The sequence below is a fragment of the Salvelinus alpinus genome, chromosome 18, assembly GCF_045679555.1.
Source record: "Salvelinus alpinus chromosome 18, SLU_Salpinus.1, whole genome shotgun sequence".
NCBI classification, from domain to species: domain Eukaryota; kingdom Metazoa; phylum Chordata; class Actinopteri; order Salmoniformes; family Salmonidae; genus Salvelinus; species Salvelinus alpinus.
The window spans coordinates 17225573-17251268 of NC_092103.1; the positions used below are offsets into that span (position 1 = coordinate 17225573).

The window sequence follows — 25696 nt, forward strand, 5'->3', positions numbered from 1 at the left end:
CTTGATGAAAGCCCCCAACCTAAAGAAACACTGACCTTGATGAAAGCCCCCAACCTAAAGAAACACTTACCTTGATGAAAGCCCCCAACCTAAAGAAACACTGACCTTGATGAAAGCCCCCAACCTAAAGAAACACTTACCTTGATGAAAGCCCCCAACCTAAAGAAACACTGACCTTGATGAAAGCCCCCAACCTAAAGAAACACTTACCTTGATGAAAGCCCCCAACCTAAAGAAACACTTACCTTGATGAACCCCCAACCTAAAGAAACACTTACCTTGATGAAAGCCCCCAACCTAAAGAAACACTGACCTTGATGAAAGCCCCCAACCTAAAGAAACACTTACCTTCATGAAAGCCCCCAACCTAAAGAAACACTTACCTTGAAGAAAGCCCCCAACCTAAAGAAACACTGACCTTGATGAAAGCCCCCAACCTAAAGAAACACTTACCTTGATGAAAGCCCCCAACCTAAAGAAACACTGACCTTGATGAAAGCCCCCAACCTAAAGAAACACTTACCTTGATGAAAGCCCCCAACCTAAAGAAACACTTACCTTCATGAAAGCCCCCAACCTAAAGAAACACTTACCTTCATGAAAGCCCCCAACCTAAAGAAACACTTACCTTGATGAAAGCCCCCAACCTAAAGAAACACTTACCTTGATGAAAGCCCCCAACCTAAAGAAACACTTACCTTGATGAAAGCCCCCAACCTAAAGAAACACTTACCTTGATGAAAGCCCCCAACCTAAAGAAACACTGACCTTGATGAAAGCCCCCAACCTAAAGAAACACTTACCTTGATGAAAGCCCCCAACCTAAAGAAACACTTACCTTGATGAAAGCCCCCAACTTAAAGAAACACTTACCTTGATGAAAGCCCCCAACCTAAAGAAACACTTACCTTGATGAAAGCCCCCAACTTAAAGAAACACTGACCTTGATGAAAGCCCCCAACCTAAAGAAACACTGACCTTGATGAAAGCCCCCAACCTAAAGCAACACTTACCTTGATGAAAGCCCCCAACCTAAAGAAACACTGACCTTGATGAAAGCCCCCAACCTAAAGAAACACTGACCTTGATGAAAGCCCCCAACCTAAAGAAACACTTACCTTGATGAAAGCCCTCAACCTAAAGAAACACTTACCTTGATGAACCCCCAACCTAAAGAAACACTTACCTTGATGAAAGCCCCCAACCTAAAGAAACACTGACCTTGATGAAAGCCCTCAACCTAAAGAAACACTTACCTTGATGAAAGCCCTCAACCTAAAGAAACACTTACCTTGATGAAAGCCCCCAACCTAAAGAAACACTTACCTTGATGAAAGCCCCCAACCTAAAGAAACACTGACCTTGATGAAAGCCCTCAACCTAAAGAAACACTGACCTTGATGAAAGCCCTCAACCTAAAGAAACACTTACCTTGATGAAAGCCCCCAACCTAAAGAAACACTTACCTTGATGAAAGCCCCCAACCTAAAGAAACACTTACCTTGATGAAAGCCCCCAACCTAAAGAAACACTTACCTTGATGAAAGCCCCCAACCTAAAGAAACACTTACCTTGATGAAAGCCCTCAACCTAAAGAAACACTTACCTTGATGAAAGCCCTCAACCTAAAGAAACACTTACCTTGATGAAAGCCCTCAACCTAAAGAAACACTTACCTTGATGAAAGCCCCCAACCTAAAGAAACACTTACCTTGATGAAAGCCCCCAACCTAAAGAAACACTTACCTTGATGAAAGCCCTCAACCTAAAGAAACACTTACCTTGATGAAACCCCTCAACCTAAAGAAACCCTTACCTTGATGAAAGCCCTCAACCTAAAGAAACACTTACCTTGATGAAAGCCCCCAACCTAAAGAAACACTTACCTTGATGAAAGCCCTCAACCTAAAGAAACACTTACCTTGATGAAAGCCCTCAACCTAAAGAAACACTTACCTTGATGAAAGCCCTCAACCTAAAGAAACACTTACCTTGATGAAAGCCCCCAACCTAAAGAAATTGAAAGTGGCTTTCTTCTGGAACCAAGTTACATGTTTCTCAGTACACAAACACGCACACAAAAACAAGCCATATCGTGGGGTGCTGGGCCCAATCAGGTCTTTGACACATTCATCCACTTCCCCACTGAAAGATCAGACAGAAAATGTTGTCACCATTGTAACAGGCTGTAATCAAGCCCTGGTCTCCAGCATGGGAACAGAAGAGGAATACCTGGTGCAGTAGTCTCAGGTTGGACTACTCCAAGTCATCTTGGTTCTGACACACACAAACCCATTTAAATACCTCTCACACCCTACAATAACCTGTGGATCACGAGAGAACCTTCATAAATCAGCAGAACGTTAATAACCTATTTATTGACTCTTTGTGTAGTGTCCTGTACTACTTAGTCATGACGCAGTACTTAATTTAAAGACATACCCCTTTGGCCATTTATAACACATACATTAATGCCTTGTATCATATGATGCTGTTCTGACTATAAAGTCAGACACCTTTGGTCATAACACATACAAAAAGGTTTAATGATGTACACACATGTATTTACATTTAGGAAATCATAGATAAAAGCTAAAACAAATAAAGACATGTTTAAACCATACATTTCCTTTAATTTGTATTTTTTCGTAAACAATACAAATAAATAAATACATTAAGTTTCAAAAAGTCAAGCAATGCAATAACATTGAATATTACACAGAGCTGTGAATAGTGTAGCTTTACCCTGAGCTGGCGGACAAATGGATCTTGCTTCTCTGCCTGCTGGAGGTACTGCATGTTGGTTCCAACCTTAAAAGTAACAACAAAGAAAGCTAGCAGGTCTGTTAGGAAATGCCTTTTGTCACACCCTCTGGATAAGTGCATTTCTGTGGTGTGCCAGAAACTCTAAATGGGGAGATGAGAAACTCCATTCGATTCATATTATTATATTCCTCTTTCCTTTACAAATCTCATGACATGTCTATGAGACGTGGCCTTATCTAAGGGGAATTTTATTTAGCTGAGCCTGCAAGCTAGCTTAATTTCGGCTAGCTTGCAATTGCTGTCAAGTCACCGAAATTATTAGAAATAACAATTGAGGTAAGTACAGTATGTAATCTAACTCAAACTAATTTAAATTACAATAAATAAAGGTTAAGTTACTTGTTTTTCGCTGTCCTGTGGCACCACAAGTGGGCATTTAATTTTTGAACTCACATGATCAGCAACACTAAAAAAGTACTTCTGGGTCACGGAATTTCAGAAATGTTCTAAATAAAAGTCCCCAACAAATAGTAGAAAACTGTCAATAACCTGTATTTATGATATATGAAAATAATTGTCTAAACATGAACAATAATTCACGTGTTCATATTTAAGGGACATTTGCATTAAATGTGGGTTTAAAAAACATTTTCCAAGATCACATTAATGCCCCCAATTCGAATCACTGTGTATGGAATACATATTGGCTTATAGCCGGTAGCTGTGCATGGGTAAAATCGCTGAAGACAAGCCAGTAAAAAAGCCATGTAACAACCTATGCTGTGATATTTGCGTTGTTTGCTCTATAACCCATTCGTTCATACGCCACGTTATATACAATAAGGCTGTGACAGCATAAAGACAACAGTCACACCGTGGTGGAATAAATTAAACTACATCACAAAACCGGAGAGAAGCATCTGTCTGGTGAAGAGCAAGAACTATACTGGGTGCTTTAGTAAAAGTATTGTAGGGAATACTCAGTAAGGTGTGTAGAATGTATATATGGTGTAATGTCATGGGGCTCTGAATAATACGGAGTGTTGCTGAATATGGAATACATAATCATCACGTGGCTTACTGAGCTACAGAAAACCGCTAACCAAACAACAGCATGTTCACTGAATTAAAGGGATAGTACACTCGAAAATGTAAGTTTCCTTAGATTTTTCCCAGACTTCAAAAGTCATCCAATTCTGTGGTCTAGGCATTGTTAGCAAGCAGCATACCACCCTGCATCCCACTGCTAGCTTGCCTCCCAATCTGGCCCTCATACTGTACCATCACGGCCATCTAATCATCCCCGGCTTCCAATTGGCTCATTCCTCTCCCCTGTAACTATTCTCCAGGTCATTGCTTTGTAAATGAGAATGTGGTCTCAGTCAACTTCCCTGGCAAAATAAGGGTTAAAATCCAATGTTGTTTTTCTACAAAAAAAGTCTGAAAAAAGGTGAAAAATGGAAACAGATTTTAAAAGGCCCTACCGATGTTTTTTGCTGTGCATGACTGCACTTTAGAGTGTGCATTTTTGGGGAGGTTGAGGTCAGGTCCAATATTGTCTGTGCACCCAAAAGGGAAAGAGGTCGGGCCATCCTAGAAATGTTTGAGTAATATAATATAAACAATTTAGAAGCTTTAATCGAAAGGGACTTACAGTCATGTGTGAATATATTTTTAAGTATGGGTGTTCCTGGGACTCAAACCCACTATCCTAGCGTTGCAATGCTCTACCAAGATGCTTGACAGGGTTATAAATGCTTTGTGAAGCCTCAATTTAATATGATTTATAAGGCCTTTAAAGCACAGGTTTATGTCACATTTGACATGGGTGGTTATGCCACATTTATGAACCCTTTACAAAGCATGACATATGGTTAAAGATGATTTGTAACACATGTATGTAGTGTTTATGAAGGCTTTATGATGCCTTTATGAGCTGCACTTCATTTAAAGCAGCACCGAAGTTGGTCTGTCAGTCACACTAGTCATTGCTAGTCACAGTCATTACAACAGAACAGCTCTGCTCAAGGAAGTTAAGCTTGAAATGTGTTGCTAATTGAGACATGAAACAATGTCAAATTTTTTAAAAACAGAACAAAGGGATGCTGAAAAAACAGTTTTTCCACATTTTTGGCACTCCCACCTGAAGAGAGGAGTCCATGTGCAGCCCATTTCCATTGCTTGGTTCAGGCTGTGAGGTAGGAGTTGATACATTCTGTCGATTCAAGGTTACATCAGCAGTTTCCATGGCTCTGTGAGAGGTTGGGAATCCCCTGCTGACTGCCTGACGAATTTCTGGGAATTGTAGCTATTGACCCCTAGTCAGAGTGACACTTGCCATAGGGCCAAGCAGCCTTATCTCTGATTTTTGCAGAGTGAACTTGGGGCTTCCACAACTCCCTGGCTCTCCTTTACCACCCAGTAGAAGATTAACATCATAATCATGTACAAATATGCAGTGCCACTACCATAGCCTTTCCTTGAACACAAGGTTAATTATTAAAGATTACATGACTAACACTGTCAGAGTATAAAGGAATAGCTGTGCGAAATAAGTGTGCAATATAGTCTCGTACTGCTTATTTTAGAAGATAGGATTGTTTTCGTACGACATTGCTTTCTTGTGAAAAGAGGTGTACATAGCGTGTCATTGTTGGTCTGTTATCTGTCAGGGATCCCTGTGGAATGACTTCCCAAAAACCAAGTATTCTTGGAACTGTTACAGTGAATTTCTGCTTGGCTTCTGGCCAAAAACAAGAGATACCATTACACATACAACCCTCTTAGTACTGGCTAGTTGTTTGTTGACTGGACAACTACATAACTCTGTAGTGACAGTGGCATCGGCAGGCCAGCTCCAACTTTACGGTTGACATGAGGCGAGCATGGGGTAAATTACTCACCTACGGATGACCGCCACAGTCTATTAGGATTTGACTGCTGCGAGGGGTTGTTAGTTGTTAAGGTACTAAACATTCATGGCCTATGAAACAGGAGAACATGAGAACAGTCATTGGCACCGTCATCCTCCATTTGGCATCGTCATCAGGTCTCTGTAGCTCCAGCCGTTGGTAATTACATGTCTCTGTCACAGCAGAACAAAGTACTGATTGACAATCCCCTTGCCGCCACTGGAGGACTGCCATCTATTGTGCCATGCCTTACTTACCTGCAGATTCTATATCTTTCATGCCAGTACATTATCAAGGGCTCTCTTTCCCGGAATAGGCTTACCCAACAAAGATCCCAGCATAGATCTGGCAGGCGTTGAATAGAGTTATGTGAAACTGGTAAGAATTGACATAATGTGGTGTTTATGTGACATGACACTTTAAAGAGACTTCACAGTGATTAGATAATCATTCCTAATAACCGATCTGAACAAGTTTTACGAGATACAAGTTTGAACAAGCAAGTTTATAACTAAACTGATGGGTTTAGTTATGTGTCAGATAACAAAATGGGAAAACGGCAGTGCCAGTCCTATGTTCTGCAGCTTATTTCGTTACGAGCTACTGGTCCATTTTGTGTGCAGAGATATTCTAAACAACGTAAGAGATTTAATGATAAGTACTTTGTATTGAGAAGCCATATTGTGTACCCTTTTGATAAAACGCAGTGTAAAAAGAGTTGTTCTAATCACTGGGTTTGGAAGGAGAAGGCTGCCTCTGGCTTGATCCATCATAGAGACTGGGTGGCATATAATAGCAAAACGAGCTGGAAGGGAGACACATTTAGCTCAACGCAGGATCAAAGTAAACACTAAGCCTTCGTCTCTCTTCATGCCTCATCAGTCTTCATAAGCGTTTCAGCCTAGACCTGACACGGGGTTAGTAAGACAACCACTGGAATGTACATTTTATGCTACAGTGTATTTGAGAAGGTTCCACACAATTCATATCTGGGAGACAGACAGGTAAGGGCAGACAAACACATCATAGAGGTAGCCTGCCTCAGACGTGTCTGTCCCCTCTGTCACACAGTAAAACACATACATAAAAGAAAGAGTACTGACTTACAGTAACAGCCCCCCTCCTACATACACACAAACAGCCACAAACCAACACACGTTGACACAAGCCACACACCCACGCACAGGACTGAGGCCATCCTCTATTATCAGTTCTCATATGTTGCTTATCTCCCCATCAACGGTGAAAATGATTTACAGACATTATTGCCTGGAGGCGTAACTGCAGTGAAAGTATTCTTAAACTCAGAAGAAAGCGCTGGCAGAGCCTCTATTTAGTTTTCTTTAAAAAGGTGAGAGGTCAAGGGGCGTACTGAGCTGAAGCATGGTTTACGGGAAATGGGTGCGTGACTTGAGGACAGTGAAAGTGAAAGGAGTTCTACGGTGAGGATATAAAGCTGTGCCTGAACCACAGTAGTCCATTGATCTGCAGATCCTTGTCTAACGCATTAAGACAGAGCACAACTGAGACAGGATGTCTTTACGGGTGGCTGCACTTCTTCTGTTGGCATCAGTCCTCTGGAGCCATGTAGCAGGTGAGATCCTCTTATTTTCTACTGCAGAGTTGCTGTTATTACTACTTTTGCTGCAAGTTGGCGTCATAGTAATTACTCTAATAACGTCTTAGTAACATGATGCTGTGCCTTGATCACTAGTCGTTATCATCATCTGTGGAACTGTAAACACGCTCTTCATCTTCTCAAGAGAATATTGACATTTAATTTGAGTAGAACGGTATATGCACACAGAAGGGATACACAGAGGGTATAATCTAACCTGCTGTGTGTTTGTGTGTGTGTCCCTTCAGCAAGCACAGATCAGGCTTTGGACTGCTGCTTGACAACGACCGATACCAAGCTTCCCCACAGAGTGGTGAAGTCATACAGTATCCAGACAGTCAGTGGAGGATGTCGGATAGCTGCCACTGTGTAAGCAACATTATACCTTCTACAGACTGAATTGAACCCATCACCCTAACCACAAGTGAATGTTTTCTGCCTGTGTGTGACTACATTGATGCAATGTGTCTGATCTGCCATTTACTTCTGACAACAGGTTTGTCACGAAGAAGAATCATAGACTGTGTGCTCCTCCTGCCACCAAGAACAACTGGGTGGCCAAACTCATCAAGCAACTGAAGAGGAAATCGCATAAGGGAAAGGCCAGAAAAGGCAAGAATGGTGAGCTTCTATGTAAAACTATGATGCAATTCAATAAACAATTCTATTAATGACACAAATAGTCAGTCATGGTGCTCATCTATATTCTTCCTTTAACAGTGAGGTTTCCCAACCTGTCTCTGTATTAACCTGTTACTCTATGTGCTTTATTTCTCATCAGGCAAGAGAAGACACTGAAAGGCTGTGGGTGATCCTTAAACCTCGGAGCTCCAGTATACGTCCTTTGAGAAGATTCAATATTTCAAATATTTTGTGAATGGGACTGAAAGTTAGTTCTCATTTTAAGGTGGATGGCACTGTGATACCGTTGAATTATTTTTGACCAACACTGTGTCATGTGTCGTGTATTGCAGAACATTATTGTCAAAATGTTGCTCACAGTTACTATAAGCTTGATTTTATATTGTATAACTCATTTTATGTAAATAAATAACTGTTTATTTTTTTAAGAAACATTGCATTTTTCATCTTGGTATCAATGATTTAATAATTTCATTCAGTCAAATCCTCGGTCTTATATTATTGGGAAAAGGTTAAATTTCCAAGTTATCAGATCAAATCAAATGTTATTGGTCACATACACATGGTTAGCAGATGTTATTGCGAGTGTAGAGAAATGCTTGTGCTTCTAGTTCCAACAGTGCAGCAATATATAACATGTAATCTAACAATTCCACAACAACTACCTCATACACACAAAAGTAAAGGAATGGAATAAGAATATATACATATAAATATATGGATGAGCATTGACAGAGGGGCATAGGCAAGATGCAATAGATGGTATAAAATACAGTATGTACATATGAGATGAGTAATGCAGATATGTAAACATTATTAAAGTAGCATTATTAAAGTGACTAGTGATACATTTATTAAAATGGCCAATGATTTCAAGTCTGTATGTAGGCAGCAGACTCTCTGTGTTTATGATGGCTGTATAAGTCTGATGGCCTTGAGATAGAAGCTGTTTTTCAGTCTCTCGGTCCCAGCTTTGATACACCTGTACTGACCTCGCCTTCTGGATGATAGCGGGGTGAACAGGCAGTGGCTCGGGTGGTTGTTGTCCTTGATTATCTTTTTGGCCTTCCTGTGACATTGGTTGCTGTAGGTGTCCTGGAGGGCAGGTAGTTTGCCCCCGGTGATGCGTTGTGCAGACCGCACCACCCTCTGGAAAACCTGTGGGCGGTGCAGTTGCCATACCAGGCGGTGATGCAGCCCGACAGGATGCTCTCAATTGTGCATCTGTAAAAGTTTGTGAGGGTTTTAGGTGACAAAACTAATTTCTTCAGCCTCCTGAGGTTGAAGAGGCGTTGTTGCGCCTTCTTCACCACACTGTCTGTGTGGACCATTTCAGTTTGTCTGTGATGTGTACGCCGAGGAACCTAAAACTTTCCACCTTCTCCACTGCTGTCCCGTCGATGTGGATAGGGGGGTGCTCCCTCTGTTGTTTCCTGAAGTCCACGATCATCTCCTTTGTTTTGTTGACGTTGAGTGAGAGGTTGTTTTGCTGACACCACACTCCGGGTGCCCTCATCTCCTCCCTGTAGGCTGTCTCGTCGTTGTTGGTAATCAAGCCTACTACTGTTGTGTTGTCTGCAAACTTGATAATTGAGTTGGAGGCACATGAAGCGGGCGGATCCGCGAGCGGAGCGGGGTTTTCGTCCTGCACCGGAGTCGCCACCGAGGCTAGATGCCCACCCGGACCCTCCCCTATAGAGTCAGGTTTTGTGGCCGGAGTCCGCACCTTTGGGGGGGGGGGTACTGTCACGCCCTGACCTTAGAGATCCTTTATTCTCTATTTTGGTTAGGTTGGGGTGTGACAGGGTGGGCATTCTAGTTTCTTTATTTCTAGGTTGGCTTGGTATGGTTCCCAATCAGAGGCTATCGTTGGCTATCGTCTATCGTTGTCTCTGATTGGGGATCATATTTAGGCAGCCTTTTCCCACCTGTTTGTTGTGGGATCTTGTTTGTGTATAGTTGCCTTGAGCACTGCATAGCTTCACGTTCGTTTTGTCCTTTATTGTTTTTTGCCGGTTCACGTAATGAAGATGATGAACCCAAACCATGCTGCATTTTGGTCTGATTCTTACAACAACGTTCGTGACAATTGGGACATCAGCTTCATGTCTCCCTGTAACTCACCATCTAATGGCTCATGAGAATGTGACATCTGTATATTCATGGAAGCCCCATGTAGGTGAAGTTTCGTCAGGCTACTCCTCTAAATCCCAGCTTCACACCCAGACCTGTCAGACTAATGTGGGAACATACTAACTCCCTCAGATTGACAGTTGAAGTTGAAACAACCAGTCTGTTCTGTCAGGGATGTGACAGAGCCTGGGCTGTATTCATATTCCTATCAAGTTTCAATCCACTATCCATATATAATGTGTTTCTAGTATTTCTAACCAATGCTGTATGAAAAATACCTCAAATGGGATGTGCCACTGAAAGTCATTTATACAGACATTAGATGAGGGCAGTTCATTACAGCGGCAGATTGTCTCCATTTTTTGATACAGGGTCAATTTGGCTGATTTGAGCAGAATCAACAGTCATGAAGAGGTGATGGTCAAAGTGCGTCATCTTCTGGTGATTTATGAAGATGAGGTGAGGCAGAGCATGTTTTGTAAATTAGATTCATTTCCCCTTTTGCTCCACAGGAAATATGTACCTGCTGTGTGGATGGCTACAGGGTAATGGAATAGAATTACAAAGTCATTTTGCTGCATACAAACAATATTTAGTGCTGGGGATACTTTGAATATGACCTTAGAGATTCACATGAATCATTTTCAGTGGATTTGATTGATATCAAAAGCTGTCTAATGCTAATGTTATATTACAGAAAGAGTAGCACACATACATAGGATCCCACACACCAGACAGATCCTGATTTCTTTTGGATATGATATTTTCCCAGCTGGCGGGTAATCCTCTGAGTCGGTCTCTTCTGTCCCTGGACTGAGACTGATTTCTCTCTCCACTGGGGCTACTGCTAAGATAAGGAACTTGGACAACACACACACACACACACACACACACACACACACACACACACACACACACACACACACACACACACACACACACACACACACACACACACACACACACACACACACACACACACACACGTCCCAGATGTCCCAGATGTCCCAGATGTCCCAGAATCCTCCATTGCCTGCAGCCCTGAACGCACCGATTACAGTCATACACTCTATGATATGAGAGAACATTCAGCTTTCTCAACACGGTAAATTGCTTTCTCAGCAAGGGTGAGGATGTTACTGTAGTTTTCTTCACCAACATTGAGGATATCTGGGGAATGCTTTTCATTCATTATAAAATATAAACAAAGTTTTTACATCTAAGCACTTTTTGGTTTAGCCTTCATCAATTTGGCAGCAGTGGAACAGGAAAGGGCTTGTGTACGAAAATAAAGTTCCCATCTGTCTCTTGCTGCTCTATTTTCTTTCCCTTCAATTTATTCCCTTTCATAGTCACTTTGTGTCAGTCTCATGCACTGCACCCTGTTTCTGGTCCTCCCAGTGTTCAATCCCACTGGTAACTGTTACACTCTGCAATCACACACCCATTCAGCAGCCTCTTACTCTGCCTCTCTGCCTCTCACACAGGAATGATGTTCTTCTCTCTCTCCCCATCTCTCTCTCTGTCTGTCTCTGTCTCTGTCTCTCTATCGCTCTCTCTGCCTCTTTCTGTCTACCTCTCACTCTCTGCGCTCCCTTCAGTAGTACACTCACGTCGGCACTTCACAGAGCTGCTCCCGCCCTTCTCAACCCCTTGCCACTTTGAGGATGAGAGAGAGAGCGAGAGACGATGGGCTGTGATAATATCTCTTTTCTTTCTTTCAGTTCCCCCGGAGCAGAGCTCTCACAGTGCACTGAAAGAGGATGGGAGGGTGTGTGTGTGTGTCTGTGTGTTTGGGATGGGGCAGTGGTACTGATTTGGCTGAAGGAACACAGGCTAAACTAAACCATTCAGTTTAGTTCTGTATGGGATGTGTTAGAGCAGTGGTTCCCAAACTTGTTATAGTCCCGTACCCCTTCAAACATTCAACCTCCAGCTGCGTACCCCCTCTAGCACCAGGGTCAGCGCACTCTCATTATTATCTGACCGTGCTGGTCATCTATGAACGTTTGAACATCTTGGCCATGTTCTGTTATAATCTCCACCTGGCACAGCCAGAAGAGGACTGGCCAACCATCAGAGCCTGGTTCCTCTCTAGGTTTCTTCCTAGGTTCTGGCCATTCTAGGGAGTTCTTCCTAGCCACCGTGCTTCTACATCTGCATTGCTTGCTGTTTGGGGTTTTACACATACAGACCGTTAATGGAATTCCCACTAGAGAGTAACGGTTAATGTGATTGGATGTTAATTATTTGACTAGGCTACCTGTATTTGACATTGTGTTGTTATTTCGCTGAACACTAGATGGTTTAATTTTATTTATGGCAGTGAAACGAGGCTACTCAGGCGAGAAAAAAACCTCACCCAAATGTACAGCCACGTTGGAAAATATAAAATGGACTGTTTGAAAATGTGTTAGAGGACATGGAAGCAAGCCTTCAAACCAATTCTGTATCTTGTACCATCTTACATTTTTATCTGCAGTGGTTAACATCATTGGACACTGGGAGGGGAGTGGATAACTTCTGCATTGATAAAGTGAAACAGGATGAGGATGCTGAGTAAATAATCTCCATAACTAACCATCATTATTGATGAGAGCAAAGGACAGGCATTTTCTACGTTTGTCTGTGCAAGGCAGGAGAAAAGCAAAGGAAGAACCAAACTAAATCAGCAAATAGGCCTCTTTTCCAGATGTGGATCTTTGTGGAGGGCTCCTTTGCTTACCTTCCAATTGCACCTGTCACGCCCTGACCTTAGATATCTCTGTTTTCTTTATATTTTGGTTAGGTCAGGCGTGACTAGGGTGGGTACGCTAGTTTTTGTATTGTCTAGGTTTTTTTGTATGTCTAGGGTTTTTGTATGTCTAGGTGATTTGTATGTCTATGGTGGCCTGATATGGTTCCAATCAGAGGCAGCTGTTTATCGTTGTCTCTGATTGGGGATCATATTTAGGTAGCCATTTCACTTTGGTGTTTGTGGGATCTTGTCTATGTGTAGTTGCCTGTCAGCACTCGTTTGTATAGCTTCACATTTCGTTTTGTTATTTTGTTAGTTAGTTCAGTGTTCATTCTTTTAATAAATAAGAATGTACGCATACCACGCTGCGCCTTGGTCCGATCCTTATAACGAACGTGACAGAAGATCCCACCATAAAAAGACCAAGCAGCGTGTTCAAGAGGAGTGGACATCCTGGGCCCGGGAGAAAGATGACTGGAGGACATCCTGGACCTGGGAGGAAGGAATGGCAGGGGACAAGACCCTGCCATGGAAGCAGGTGGAGATAGCGCAGGAGGAACAGCGACCATACGAGGGGACACCGCTAGCACGGAAACCCGAGAGGCAGCTCACCCCACCAAAAAATTTGGGGGGCACACGGGGAGATTGACAGAGTCAGGGGTTAGACCTGAGCCAACTCCCCGTGCTTACCGTGGGGAGCGTGTGACTGGTCAGACACCGTGTTACGCAGTGATGCGCACGGTGTCTCCAGTTCGCATTCATAGCCCGGTGCGCTCTTTTCCTGCTCCTCGCTTTTGCCGGGCTAGAATGGGCATCCAGCCAGGAAGGATGGTGCCGGCTCAGCCCTCCTGGTCTCTAGTACACCTCCTTGAACCAGGGTATCCTGCGCCGGCTCTGCGTAATGTGTCTCCGGTGCGTCTGCACAGCCCAGTGCGTCCTATGCTAGCGCCCCGCACTTGCCGGGCTCAAGTGAGCATCCAGCCAGGACGCATTGTGCCAGCTCTATGCTCCAGATCTCCTGTGCGCCTCCTCAGTCCAGTACGTCCTATGCCTCCTCTCCGCACTCGCCCTGAGGTGCGTGTCCCCAGCCCAGTACCACCAGTGCCGGCACCACGCATCAGACCTCCAGTGCGCCTCCACAGTCCTGTACGTCCTGTTCCTGCTCCTCGCACTCGCCCTGAGGTGCGTGTCCCCAGCCCGGTACCACCAGTACCGGTCCAACGCATCAGGCCTCCAGTGCGCCTCCACAGTCCAGTACGTTCTGTGCCTCCTCCCCGCACTCTCCCTGAGGTGCGTGTCATCAGTCCGGTACCACCAGTACCGGTCCCACGCATCAGGCCTCCAGTGCGCCTCCACAGTCCAGAGCTTCCGGCGACAGTTCCCAGTCCAGAGCTTCCGGCGACAGTTCCCAGTCCAGAGCTTCCGGCGATGTTTCACAGTCCGGAAACTCCAACGACGGGTCCGGAATGATGACATAAAGAGCCGTTGTGTTGAAACACCGTGCCATGTTTAACGGTGAGAATCGCAGAATGGTGAACTTACTAAATGACTTAAGAGTTTGACTGTGTGATATTAGGTGGCTTCTTGTGTAAATATTTTCCGTCTGGATTTTAATGATTTGTATGTCATCATTAAATGACAACAACAGGCCACAGTCCGGAACCTCCAACGACGGGCCACAGTCCGGAACCTCCAACGACGGGCCACAGTCCGGAACCTCCAACGACGGGCCACAGTCCGGAACCTCCAACAACGGTCCACGGTCCGGAACCTCCACCGACGGTCCACGGTCCGGAACCTCCACCGACGGTCCCCGGTCCGGGGTCTCCGGCGACAGTCCCCGGTCCGGGGGCCTCCGGCGATGATCCACGGTCCGTTTCTACAAAGGCGGAGGGATCAGCGTAAAGAGGGGGGACTGCGTCCAGAACCGGAGCCGCCACTGAGGGTAGATGCCCACCCGGACCTTCCCCTATAGGTTCAGGTTTGCGGCCGGGAGTCCGCACCTTTGGGGTGCTGTGACGCCCTGACCGTAGATATCTCTGTTTTCTTTATATTTTGGTTAGGTCGGGGCGTGACAGGGTGGGTACGCTAGTTTTTGTATTGTCTAGGGTTTTTTGTATGTCTAGGGTTTTTGTAGGTCTAGGTGATTTGTATGTCTATGGTGGCCTGATATGGTTCCAATCAGAGGCAGCTGTTTATCGTTGTCTCTGATTGGGGATCATATTTAGGTAGCCATTTCCCTTTGCTGTTTGTGGGATCTTGTCTATGTGTAGTTGCCTGTCAGCACTCGTTTGTATAGCTTCACGTTTCGTTTTGTTAGTTTGTTCAGTGTTCATTCTTTTAATAAATAAGAATGTACGCATACCACGCTGCGTCTTGGTCCGATCCTTATAACGAACGTGACAGCACCTCTCTTCACCAACTGGCATTCTAACAGTTATCTGCTTTTAAGCAGATGAGATTAAAGTCTCTATTGTAAATATACAGAAGTCCTATCCCTTCTATAATAAGCTTAAAGTGCATCACACCACAGTCAAGGGTTGCGCGGCTGTCGATTGCAGAAAGCTCCGTGTCTTATTGTTGCATACTAAATGTCCAAGTCCGGGAGTGGATACTCAGGGAGTCCCTTATTCTCCAGTAATCCCCTTAAGTGCTCCTAAGAAGCCATGTAAGAGGAATGTGCATGGCTGATCATAGCCCTGGAGGTCTTCAGGGGACCATAATGATAATGAAGCCTGTACAGGATCACCACTCTTGGCGGATTGGATCATGAAATCCTGCCTGATTCCCAGAGGCTGTCTATCACGGCTCTGTTATGTTACTGCAGCTACTGGCAACACAGAGGAAGGATGTTTTCAGGACTACAGGGTGAAAGCCTCTTCACCGGCTACCACTCACTTCCTGGAGCGAGCAGAATCGATAGTGTTGGAAAATTTATAATGGAGCGAAAAAAAGAGGGACAGTGTTTTTGCTGAGTGTGTTTTGTGTTTTTGCAGTGTGTTTTGGTCCACCTATCTTCTTTTGAAGTGTGTGCACAGTCTACAGTCTGAATTGTTGTTTAGTCCAGTGAGATAGCATATTGGAATTTTACAGCGTTAACTGACCTTACTTGGGGGGTCTAGGAATAAAACGCTGAAGCAGAAACTACCAACTTTGCTGGAAATAATTGAGCCTTTAAAAGTTGTTGAGCAACTGATGAGCTTAATATCATCAGATTATCAAGAGTTTGAGGAAAGAGCTAAATGTTTTTCAGGAAAAACTGAAGATAGTTTGCATATGATCTTTTGGTGTAAACCAGTGAAATCAAAGCAAATCAAAGACATACAGTAAAAATCTTATTAAAATCAAATGTTATTTGTCACATGCGCCGAATACAACAGGTGTAGACCTTACAGTGAAATGCTTACTTACAAGCCCTTAACCAACAATACTGTTTTAATCAAAATAAAAAAATAACATCAAAATAAAATATATATATATAAAAAACAAAACAAAAAATAGGAAAAAAAATAAAAATATCAAATAACAATAGCGAGGCTATATATTGTACAGGGGGTACCGGTACAGAGTCAATGTGCGGGGGCACCGGTTAGTCGAGGTAATTGAGGTAATATGTACATGTAGGTAGAGTTATTAAAGTGACTATGCATAGGTAATAACAGAGAGTAGCAGCAGCATAGAAGAGGGGGGGGGGGGGGCAATGCAAATAGTCTGGGTAGTCATTTGATTAGCTGTTTAGAAGCCTCTTGGACCTAGACTTGGCGTTCCGGTACCATTTGCCATGCGGTAGCAGAGAGAACAGTCTAATACTACGGTGGCTGGAGTCTTTGAACATTTTTAGGGCCTACCTCTAACACCACCTGGTATATAGGTCCTGGATGGCAGGAAGCTTGGCCCCAGTGATGTACTGGGCCGTACGTACTACCCTCTGTAGTGCCTTGCGGTCGGAGGCCGAGCAGTTGCCATACCAGGCAGTGATGCAACCCGTCAGGATGCTCTTGATGGTGCAGCTGTAGAACCTTTTGAGGATTTGAGAACCCATGCCAAATATTTTCAGTCTCCTGAGGGGGATTAGGTTTTGCCGTGCCCTCTTCACGACTGTCTTGGTGTGCTTGGACCATGTTAGTTTGTTGGTGATGTGGACGCCAAGGAACTTGAAGCTCTCAACCTGCTCCACTACAGCCCCGTCGATGAGAATGGGGGTGTTCTCTGTCCTCCTTTTCTTGTAGTCCACAATCATCTCCTTTGTCTTGATCACGTTGAGGGAGAGGTTGTTGTCTTTGCACCACACGGACAGGTCTCTGACCTCCTCCCTATAGGCTGTCTCGTTGTTGTCGGTGATCAGGCCTACCACTGTTGTGTCATCGGCAAACTTAATGATGGTGTTGGAGTCGTGCCTGGCCGTGCAGTCATGGGTGAACAGGGAGTACAGGAGGAGACTGAGCACGCACCCCTGAGGGGCCCCCGTGTTGATGATCAGCGCGGCGTATGTGTTGTTACCTACCCTTACCATCTGGGGGTGGCCCATCAGGAAGTCCAGGATCCAGTTGCAGAGGGAGGTGTTTAGTCCCAAGATCCTTAGCGAAGTGATGAGCTTTGAATGAACTATGGTGTTGAACGCTGAGCTGTAGTCAATTAATAGCATTCTCACATACTGAAGGTGTTCCCTTTGTCCAGTTGTGAAAGGGCAGTGTGGAGTGCAATAGAGATTACATAATCTGTGGATCTGTTGGGGCGGTATGCAAATTGGAGTGGGTCTAGGGTTTCTTGGAAAATGGTGTTGATGTGACCCATGACCAACCTTTCAAAGCACTTCATGGCTACAGACGTGAGTGCTACTGGTCGGCAGTCATTTAGGCAGGTTACCTTAGGGTTCTTGGGCACAGGGACTATGGTGGTCTGCTTGAAACATGTTGGTATTACAGGGAAAGGTTGAGAATGTCAGTGAAGACACTTGCCAGTTGGTCAGCGCATGCTCGGAGTACACGTCCTGGTAATTCGTCTGGCCCTGCGGCCTTGTGAATGTTGACCTGTTTGAAGGTCTTACTCACATCGGCTGCAGAGAACGTGATCACACAGTCGTCCAGAACAGCTGATGCTCTCATGCATGTTTCAGTGTTACTTGCCTCAAAGCGAGCATAGAAGTAGTTTAGTTTGTCTGGTATGCTCGTGTCACTGGGAAGCTCTCGGCTGTGCTTCCCTTTGTAGTCTGTAATAGTTTGCAAGCCCTGCCACATCCAACGAGCGTCAGAGTCGGTGTAGTACGATTCGATCTTAGTCCTGTATTGACGCTTTGCCTGTTTGATGGTTCGTCTGAGGGCATAGCAGGATATCTTATAAGCTTCCGGGTTAGAGTCCTGCTCTACCCTTTAGCTCAGTGCGGATGTTGCCTGTAATCCATGGCTTCTGGTTGGGGTATGTACGTACAGTCACTGTGGGGACGACGTCATCGATGCACTTATTGATGAAGCCAGTGACTGATGTGATGTACTCCTCAATGCCATCGGAAGAATCCCCGAACATATTCCAGTCTGTCCTAGCAAAACAGTCCTGTAGCTTAGCATCTGCTTCATCTAACCACTTTTTTATTGACCGAGTCACTGGTGCTTCCTGCTTTAATTTTTGCTTGTAAGCAGGAATCAGAAGGATAGAATTATGGTCAGATTTGCCAAATGGAGGGTGAGGGAGAGCTTTGTACGTGTCTCTGTGTGTGGAGTAACGGTAGTCTAGAGTTTTTTCCCCTCTGGTTGCACATTTAACATGCTGGTAGAAATGAGGTAAAAATGGATTTACATTTCCCTGGCCACTAGGAGCGTTGCCTCTGAAAGAGCGTTTTCCTGTTTGCTTATGGCGGAATACAGCTTATTGAGTGCGGGCTTAGTGCCAGCATCGGTCTGTGGTGGTATGTAGACAGCTGCAAAAAATACAGATGAAAACTCTCTAGGTGGATAGTATGGTCTACAGCTTATCATGAGATACTCTACCTCAGGTGAGCAAAACCTCGAGACTTCCTTAGATATGGTGCACCAGCTGTTGTTTACAAATATACATAGACCGCCACCCCTTGTCTTACCAGAGTCTGCTGTTTTATCCTGGCGATACAGTGTATAACCCGTCAGCTGTATGTTATTCATGTCGTAATTCAGCCATACTCGGTGAAACATAAGATACTACAGTTTTTAATGTCCCGTTGGTAGGTTATACGTGCTTTTAGTTCGTCCAATTTATTATCCAGTGATTGTACGTTGGCCAATAGAACCGATGGCAAAGGCAGATTAACCACTGGTCGGCGGATCCTCACAAGGCGCCCTGATTTCCTTCCACGATAACTCTTCCGTGTCTTTCTCCTGCAAATGACAGGGATGAGGGCCTGTTCGGGTGTCTGGAGTAAATCCCTCTCGTCCGACTCATTAAAGAAAAATTCTTAGTCCAATTCAAGGTGAGTCATCGCTGTTCTGATGTCCAGAAGCTCTTTTCGGTCATATGAGACGGTAGCAGCAATATTATGTACAATATAAGTTACAAACAATGCGAAAGAACTAACAAAATAACCCGGTTGAGCCAATAAAACAGCAGCCATCAAAACTGCAACAGATGTTCACTTATCAAGTAAAATAGAAATGTGCTTGTGGACACAAACAAGCCAGCATATGTTGGTCTCAGAATTGGAGCGATAACCATTTAAAACAAATGGAAGGAGTTTGGTACTGTAAACTCCATGTTAAACTGTGGTGAAGGGACAATCTATCTTTATCAGCTTTTCTCTGCAGCCACACTCAGCACAACACCAGCTGGTGCAAAAAAATAACATAGAGAGAAAAAAGGACCAAATAAGTCTGAGACCAGTCAGTATTGCCTGTACCTGTAATTTGTCCAAATGTTTCTCTCACAGCCAATTACTACTTTGTAGTTCACAATGTGAACGAGAACGACTCAATGTGTTTATGTACTTCCTAATTATAGATTTGTCCTCAGAATGGGATATGTCATAATAAAGAATCTATGGCAATCCCACTGGGCACACACTGGTTGAATCAACGTTGTTTCAACGTAATTTGTCAACGTATTATGACGTGGAATCAATGGATTTGAAAAAAGTAATCAACCAGTACATCATCTAATTTCAACCAGCTTTGTAAACATTGAAATTATGGGTCAAACGTTGACTTAAATACATTGACTAACCTCACTAGCAGGTTGTTACATAAATCTGATTTAAACATAATCTTCAGAACTACACTGAACAAAAATATAAACACAACATGTAAAGTCTTGGTCCCATGTTTCATGAGCTGAAATAAAAGATTCCATAAAATGTCCATATGCACAAAAAGCTTATTTCTAGATATTTTTGTGCACACATTGGTTTACATCCCTGTTAGTGAGCATTTCTCCTTTGCCAAGATAATCCATCCACTTGACAGGTGTGGCATATCAAGAAGCTGATTAAACAGCATGATCATTACACTGGTGCAGCTTGTGCTGGGGACAATTAAAAAGCCACTGTAAAATGTGCAGTCACACCAGATACTGACTGGTTTTCTGATCCATTTTTTGTTTAAGGTATCTGTGACCAACAGATGCATATCTGTATTCTCAGTCATGTGAAATCAATAGATTAGGGCCTAATTAATTAATTTAAATTGACTGATTTCCTTATATGAACTGTGACTCAGTAAAATCTTTGAAATTGTTGCATTTATATTTTTGTTCAGTGTACATTTAAACTACGCAAGTCACTTAAGAACAAATTCTTATTTATAATAACAGCCTAGGGACATCCTTGTTCAGGGGCAGAATGACACATTTTTACCTTAGCAGCTCAGGGATTCAATCTAGCAACCTTTTGGTTACTGGCCCAACGCTCTAACCACGAGGCTACCTGCTCCATATGTTGAAATTGCGTTGAAAATTCCATGTAGACACATTACAAATATTTTTTAAAATATTTTTTTAAATCTCATCCAATATTCCATATATATTTTATATCCAATATTCAAAGGTAAATGTTTTCTATTAATATCATGAATTTGGCTTCCTAATTTTAGGGCTAATGGTAACTACTTCTAAACTTCCAAAGATCCAATCAACCATGGATGAATTATAGTATACCTAGCTTCATATTGAAATGATGATGTTCTTTGTTTGGCAAATCAGATGTCAATGTAACCGACATAAACCCAACCTCACTCTGAATTTACTTTCACATACAGCTTGTATAAGAAAAGTTAGAGTTACTTTTAACTATTCAATGTTATTTAGATAGTCTACGCAAATGAGTATGAAAGCTGATCAATACCTAAATGTGTTGAAACGAACACAGCTTATTTCTAACGATAAGCAGGTTACATAAAGGTACTGTAGGCATTTGGATGGTAGCCTTGTTCTCACTGAAGTGTATTACTCACCCATGTACCAGTAGGAGTCACTGTTCAGGCAGAAATAGCTGAACTGTAGCTTCACCTTGTATTTCAATACATCTCTTCATTTAGGTTGATAGCATGATGTTGAAACAAGCCTCTGGTTCAAATCCAGGCTGTATCACATCCGGCTGTGATTGGGAGTCCCATAGGGCAGTGCACAATTGGCCCAGCGTCGTCCGGGGTAGGCAGTCATTGTAAATAATAATTTGTTCTTAACTGACTTGCCTAGTTAAATAAGTTAAATAAGGTTGAATAAATTTAAAAATTATGTTTCCATGTGGAATTTTTTACGCAATTTCAATGTACACATAGTTCTGATGATTATGTCGAAAATGAGATTGATGTAACAACCTGTTAGTCAGGTTAAGTCAATATATATATATATTTACCTTTATTTAACTATGCAAGTCAGTTAAAAACAAATTCTTATTTACAATGACAGCCTACCCTGGCCAAACCCAGACGACGCTTGGCCGATTGTGCACTGCCCAATCACGGCCGGATGTGATACAGCCTGGATTCAAACCAGGGACTGTGGTGACACCTCTTGCACTGAGATGCAGTGCCTTAGACCATGTTTACAACACTGGTTGAAATGAGATGAAAATAGTACTGGTTGATTACTTTTTTCAAATCCAATGTATTTCCCACGTTGATTCCATGTCACAATACGTTGACAAATTACGTTAAAAACAACATTGATTCAACCAGTGTATGCCCAATGGGATGTGTCAATGCCCATAAAAATCCTCCAGGCATATTTGTTCTCAGTTTTAAGGAATGGGCCCCAGAAATGGATTATTCAATATAAAAGTATATGGAATCTCAACTTTACAGGCTTTAAAACTATTATAGTCATTCTTTCGAGAGGCCATCATAAATGCATGAAAAATAGCCATCTCAGAGAAATATAAGTCAGATAAAAATGACAGCATTCAGTGCCTTGATTTACAATTTTACATCAGAAATAAGCAATCGGAAGGGAATACATACTCACCCATTTGTCCACATATCCACCTTCCTTATCCAACAACACACAAACAAACAGCTAGAAGCATGTAATATCTTAGCCTATCTTGTTCCTGTCATTTCAATCTAGTTGCTACAAGAGGCTGTCCTATCTGCTTCCAAACAATAATCCTCTTTCAAACACATTTGAATATCTGCAAGAAAAAAGAACAGAAAATGTTAATAGGTTCAAAATAGTGATTTTCAAAGACATGCAGAAAGAAAGACCTGCCGGGTATGAAGGAAGAGCAGATGTAGCAGATGACTCAGCCATATTATTCTTGACAAGTGTAAAATACTTAAAACATCAAAAAACATAAACATTTAACAAAATACAAAATCCATGGGCTCCGGAGTCTGTTGTATCCAATGACATCTTATACCGTAGGTATGGTTTTTACACTGCTTTCCTTGTCCAATTACTGTAGGTGCACATCCTCACCACAAGGCCGTACAGCCATCCAGGCAGCCTGAGACAGTACCAGTCAAAAGTTTGGAAACTACTCATTCCAGGGAGTTTCTTGATTATTACTATTTTCTACAATGTAAAATAATAGTGAATAAATCAAAACTATGAAATAACACATATGGAATCATGTAGTAACCAAAACATAAGTGTTAAACAAATCAAAATATATTTTATATTTGAGATTCTTCAAAGTAGCCACCCTTTGGCTTGATGACAGCTTTGCACACTCTTGGCATTCTCTCAACCAGCATCATGAGGTAGTTACCTGGAATGCATTTCAATTAACAGCTGTGCCTTGTTAAAAGTTAATTTGTGGAATTTCTTTCCTTCTTAATGAGTTTGAGCCAATCAGTTGTGTTGTGACAAGGTAGGGGTGGTACAGTATACAGAAGATAGCTCTATTTGGTTAAAGACCAAGTCCATATTATGGCAAGAACAGCTCAAATTAGCAAAGAGAAACGACAGTCCATTGTTACTTTAAGATATGAAGGTCAGTCAATCCGGAAAATTTCAAGAACTTTGAAAGTTTTTTCAAGTTCAGTCACAATAACCATCAAATGCTGTGATGAAACTGGCTCTCATGAAGACTGCCACAGGAAAGGAAGAAGCAGAGTTACCTATGCTGAAGAGGATACGTTTATTAGAGTTAACTGCACCTCAGATTGCAACCCAAATAAATGCTTCACAGAGTTCAAGTAACAGACACATCTCAACATAAACTATTCAGAGGAGACTGCGTGAATCAGGCCTTCATGGTCGAATTGCTGCAAAGAAACCACTACTAAAGGACAGCAATATGAAGAAAAGACTTGCTTGGGCCAAGAAACATGAGCAATGGAGATTAGACCGGTGGAAATCTGTCCTTCGGTCTGATGAGTCAAAATGTGTGATTTTTGGTTCTAACCGCCATGTCTTTGTGAGACACAGAGTAGGTGAATGGATGATCTCCGCATGTGTGGTTCCCACCGTGAAGCATAGAGGAGGAGGTGTGATGGTGTGGGGGTGCTTTGCTGGTGACACAGTCTGTCATTTATTTAGAATTCAAGGCTCTCTTAACCAGCATGTGATACGCCATCCCATCTGGTTTGTGCTTAGTGGGACTATCATTTGCTTTTCAACAGGACAATAAACCAACACACCTTCAGGTTGTGTAAGGGCTATTTGACCAAGAAGGAAAGTGATGGAGTGCTGCATCAGATGACCTGGCCTTTACAATATCCCGGCCTTAACACAATTGAGATGGTTTGGGATGAGTTGGACCGCAGAGTGAAGGAAAATCAGCCAACAAGTGCTCAGCATATGTGGGAACTCCTTCAAGACTGTATGAATCGTGAATCATGAATGAATCGTGAATAATGAGTGAGAAAAACTCTCAAAAGACGCCCAAATATCGTACCCCCACTCATCATTATTCACTACAAAAGTGCAGTAATGTCTAAACGGTTCACCCGATATGGAAGAAAATACCCTCAAATTAAAGCTGACAGTCTGCACTTTAACCTCATAGTCATTGTATCATTTCACATCCACAGTGCTGGAGCACAGAGCCAAATCAACAAAACATGTGTCACTGTCACAATACTTTGGGAGCTCACTGTAGATTCAGACTTTTGACCTCTCCCTTCTCTTTGTCTCACCCTCTCTTTTCACACTGTATCCATGCCGACAACAGGATGAGTTGAACCAACAAACAAGGCATTCATAACAGTGCATCTCTGATAAGTGGCAGTCCATTTCCTTTCACATTAGGGCCAAAGGGAAAACATTTTCCGCCTCTCATCGCACACAAAAGCATGCCCATCTTTAATCTGGCCTAGCGACGAAATCAATTATGCATGCAAGCTGAGCCTGTCTTTCTGACTCAAGTACATTAGAGCATCATCGCTGGAGCGGTGACGCCTGCAGTTTGGATGTGATGGATGTATATCTTTATCTTGCATCTCCCTTGCGCCCATCAGTCCGCAATCTCAGGAACCACAGCTGGGTTCATTGGTGCTGAATCTGAACAAAAACAAACTTGAGCGCAGTGAGCTGATGAGATCATGTTGCCTTTGCATGTCTCTCCATCTCTCTGTTTGCAAGGTGTCATGTTGCCATGGAGAGAGGCACTTTTTACTTATCCAACTGGTGATTTGGGTAGACAGCCGTACAGTAATTTGTGAGGATGTGCGGAAGAGGGTAATTAGATCAGTGAGATAGTAGATGTTCCCCTGCAGCTCTCAGTTTTCAAGCATTACCTCCAAATTATGTCACATATTCCCTTACGCAACAGTAATTTGTTGACCACTTATTAAAGTAGGTCTATTTTATGTGTTGTTGATATATTCAACATTATAGTGATTACTTTTTTATGTTCATTTGGAAGGACATACAAAGTTCAAGTGTATTCTGGTAAATAGGGCACTGTAAGAGGGTACAGTTGCTGCCTTGTGGTTGTGAGGCCAATGTAACAATGCCAAGACTATGCTACGATGTTCATTAGCGGGGAAGTCCTCTAAGGTTCTAAGAAATCTGCTTGAGCTGGCAAATATGAAAATGAACAGACCAAGACCAAGTAAAGAGTAATTTATTTTCTCTTTACATACAAGGAAGTGTTTACTGTAGGTGCGCTCAGTTAGCTTGAACGTTTGCTATGTTGTGGTACGGTTTACTGAACGACACGTTTCCCCCAAATGTTCTTAAACGGACTTTGAGGTACGTTTGGTCCCCTTTGGTGGGTGTGGCTTGAAGTAATAAGTGACGTATTTAAAGGGAAGTGGCTGACAGCATGCTGACAGCATTCCACAACCCAACCCCTCCCCGTTTTCAACTGGTCGTTCAGTACAGCACTATTTCTGTTCAATTTAACTTTCCAGAATGTAAAAATGTAATGAACGCAGCCCTGGTGTCCACTCCATGGAGCTCCTTCCTCTGGGCGACCACACCCAAATCCTTATCAGCAAATGAGAGGAGCCCAGTAATTAGACAGCCTTCAATTGGTTGCAAATA

General features: G+C 43.0%; 1 protein-coding gene across 2 annotated transcripts; it reads left to right on the forward strand.

Annotated features, from left to right (window-relative positions):
• Positions 1–7051: 7051 nt before the first annotated feature.
• Positions 7052–8370, forward strand: LOC139543927 (C-C motif chemokine 19-like). 2 transcript variants are annotated; one of them, XM_071350477.1, is made up of 4 exons: positions 7052–7272; positions 7545–7665; positions 7793–7917; positions 8078–8370. In XM_071350477.1, exons 1-4 carry the CDS (start codon positions 7212–7214, stop codon positions 8092–8094), a joined length of 324 nt encoding a protein of 107 aa, XP_071206578.1. In that variant the 5' UTR covers positions 7052–7211; the 3' UTR covers positions 8095–8370. The 2 variants fall into 2 exon arrangements, with proteins under 2 accessions (XP_071206578.1, XP_071206579.1); XM_071350478.1 differs by having other exon boundaries at positions 7116–7272; positions 7793–7908.
• Positions 8371–25696: the final 17326 nt, after the last annotated feature.

Coding starts and splice junctions, on each gene's coding strand:
- LOC139543927 (XM_071350477.1), top strand. CDS start 7,212: ATGTCTTTACGGGTGGCTGCACTTCTTCTGTTGGCATCAGTCCTCTGG. Junction 7,273..7,544: donor CCTCTGGAGCCATGTAGCAG/GTGAGATCCTCT, acceptor GTGTCCCTTCAG/CAAGCACAGATCAGGCTTTG. Junction 7,666..7,792: donor TGTCGGATAGCTGCCACTGT/GTAAGCAACATT, acceptor TTCTGACAACAG/GTTTGTCACGAAGAAGAATC.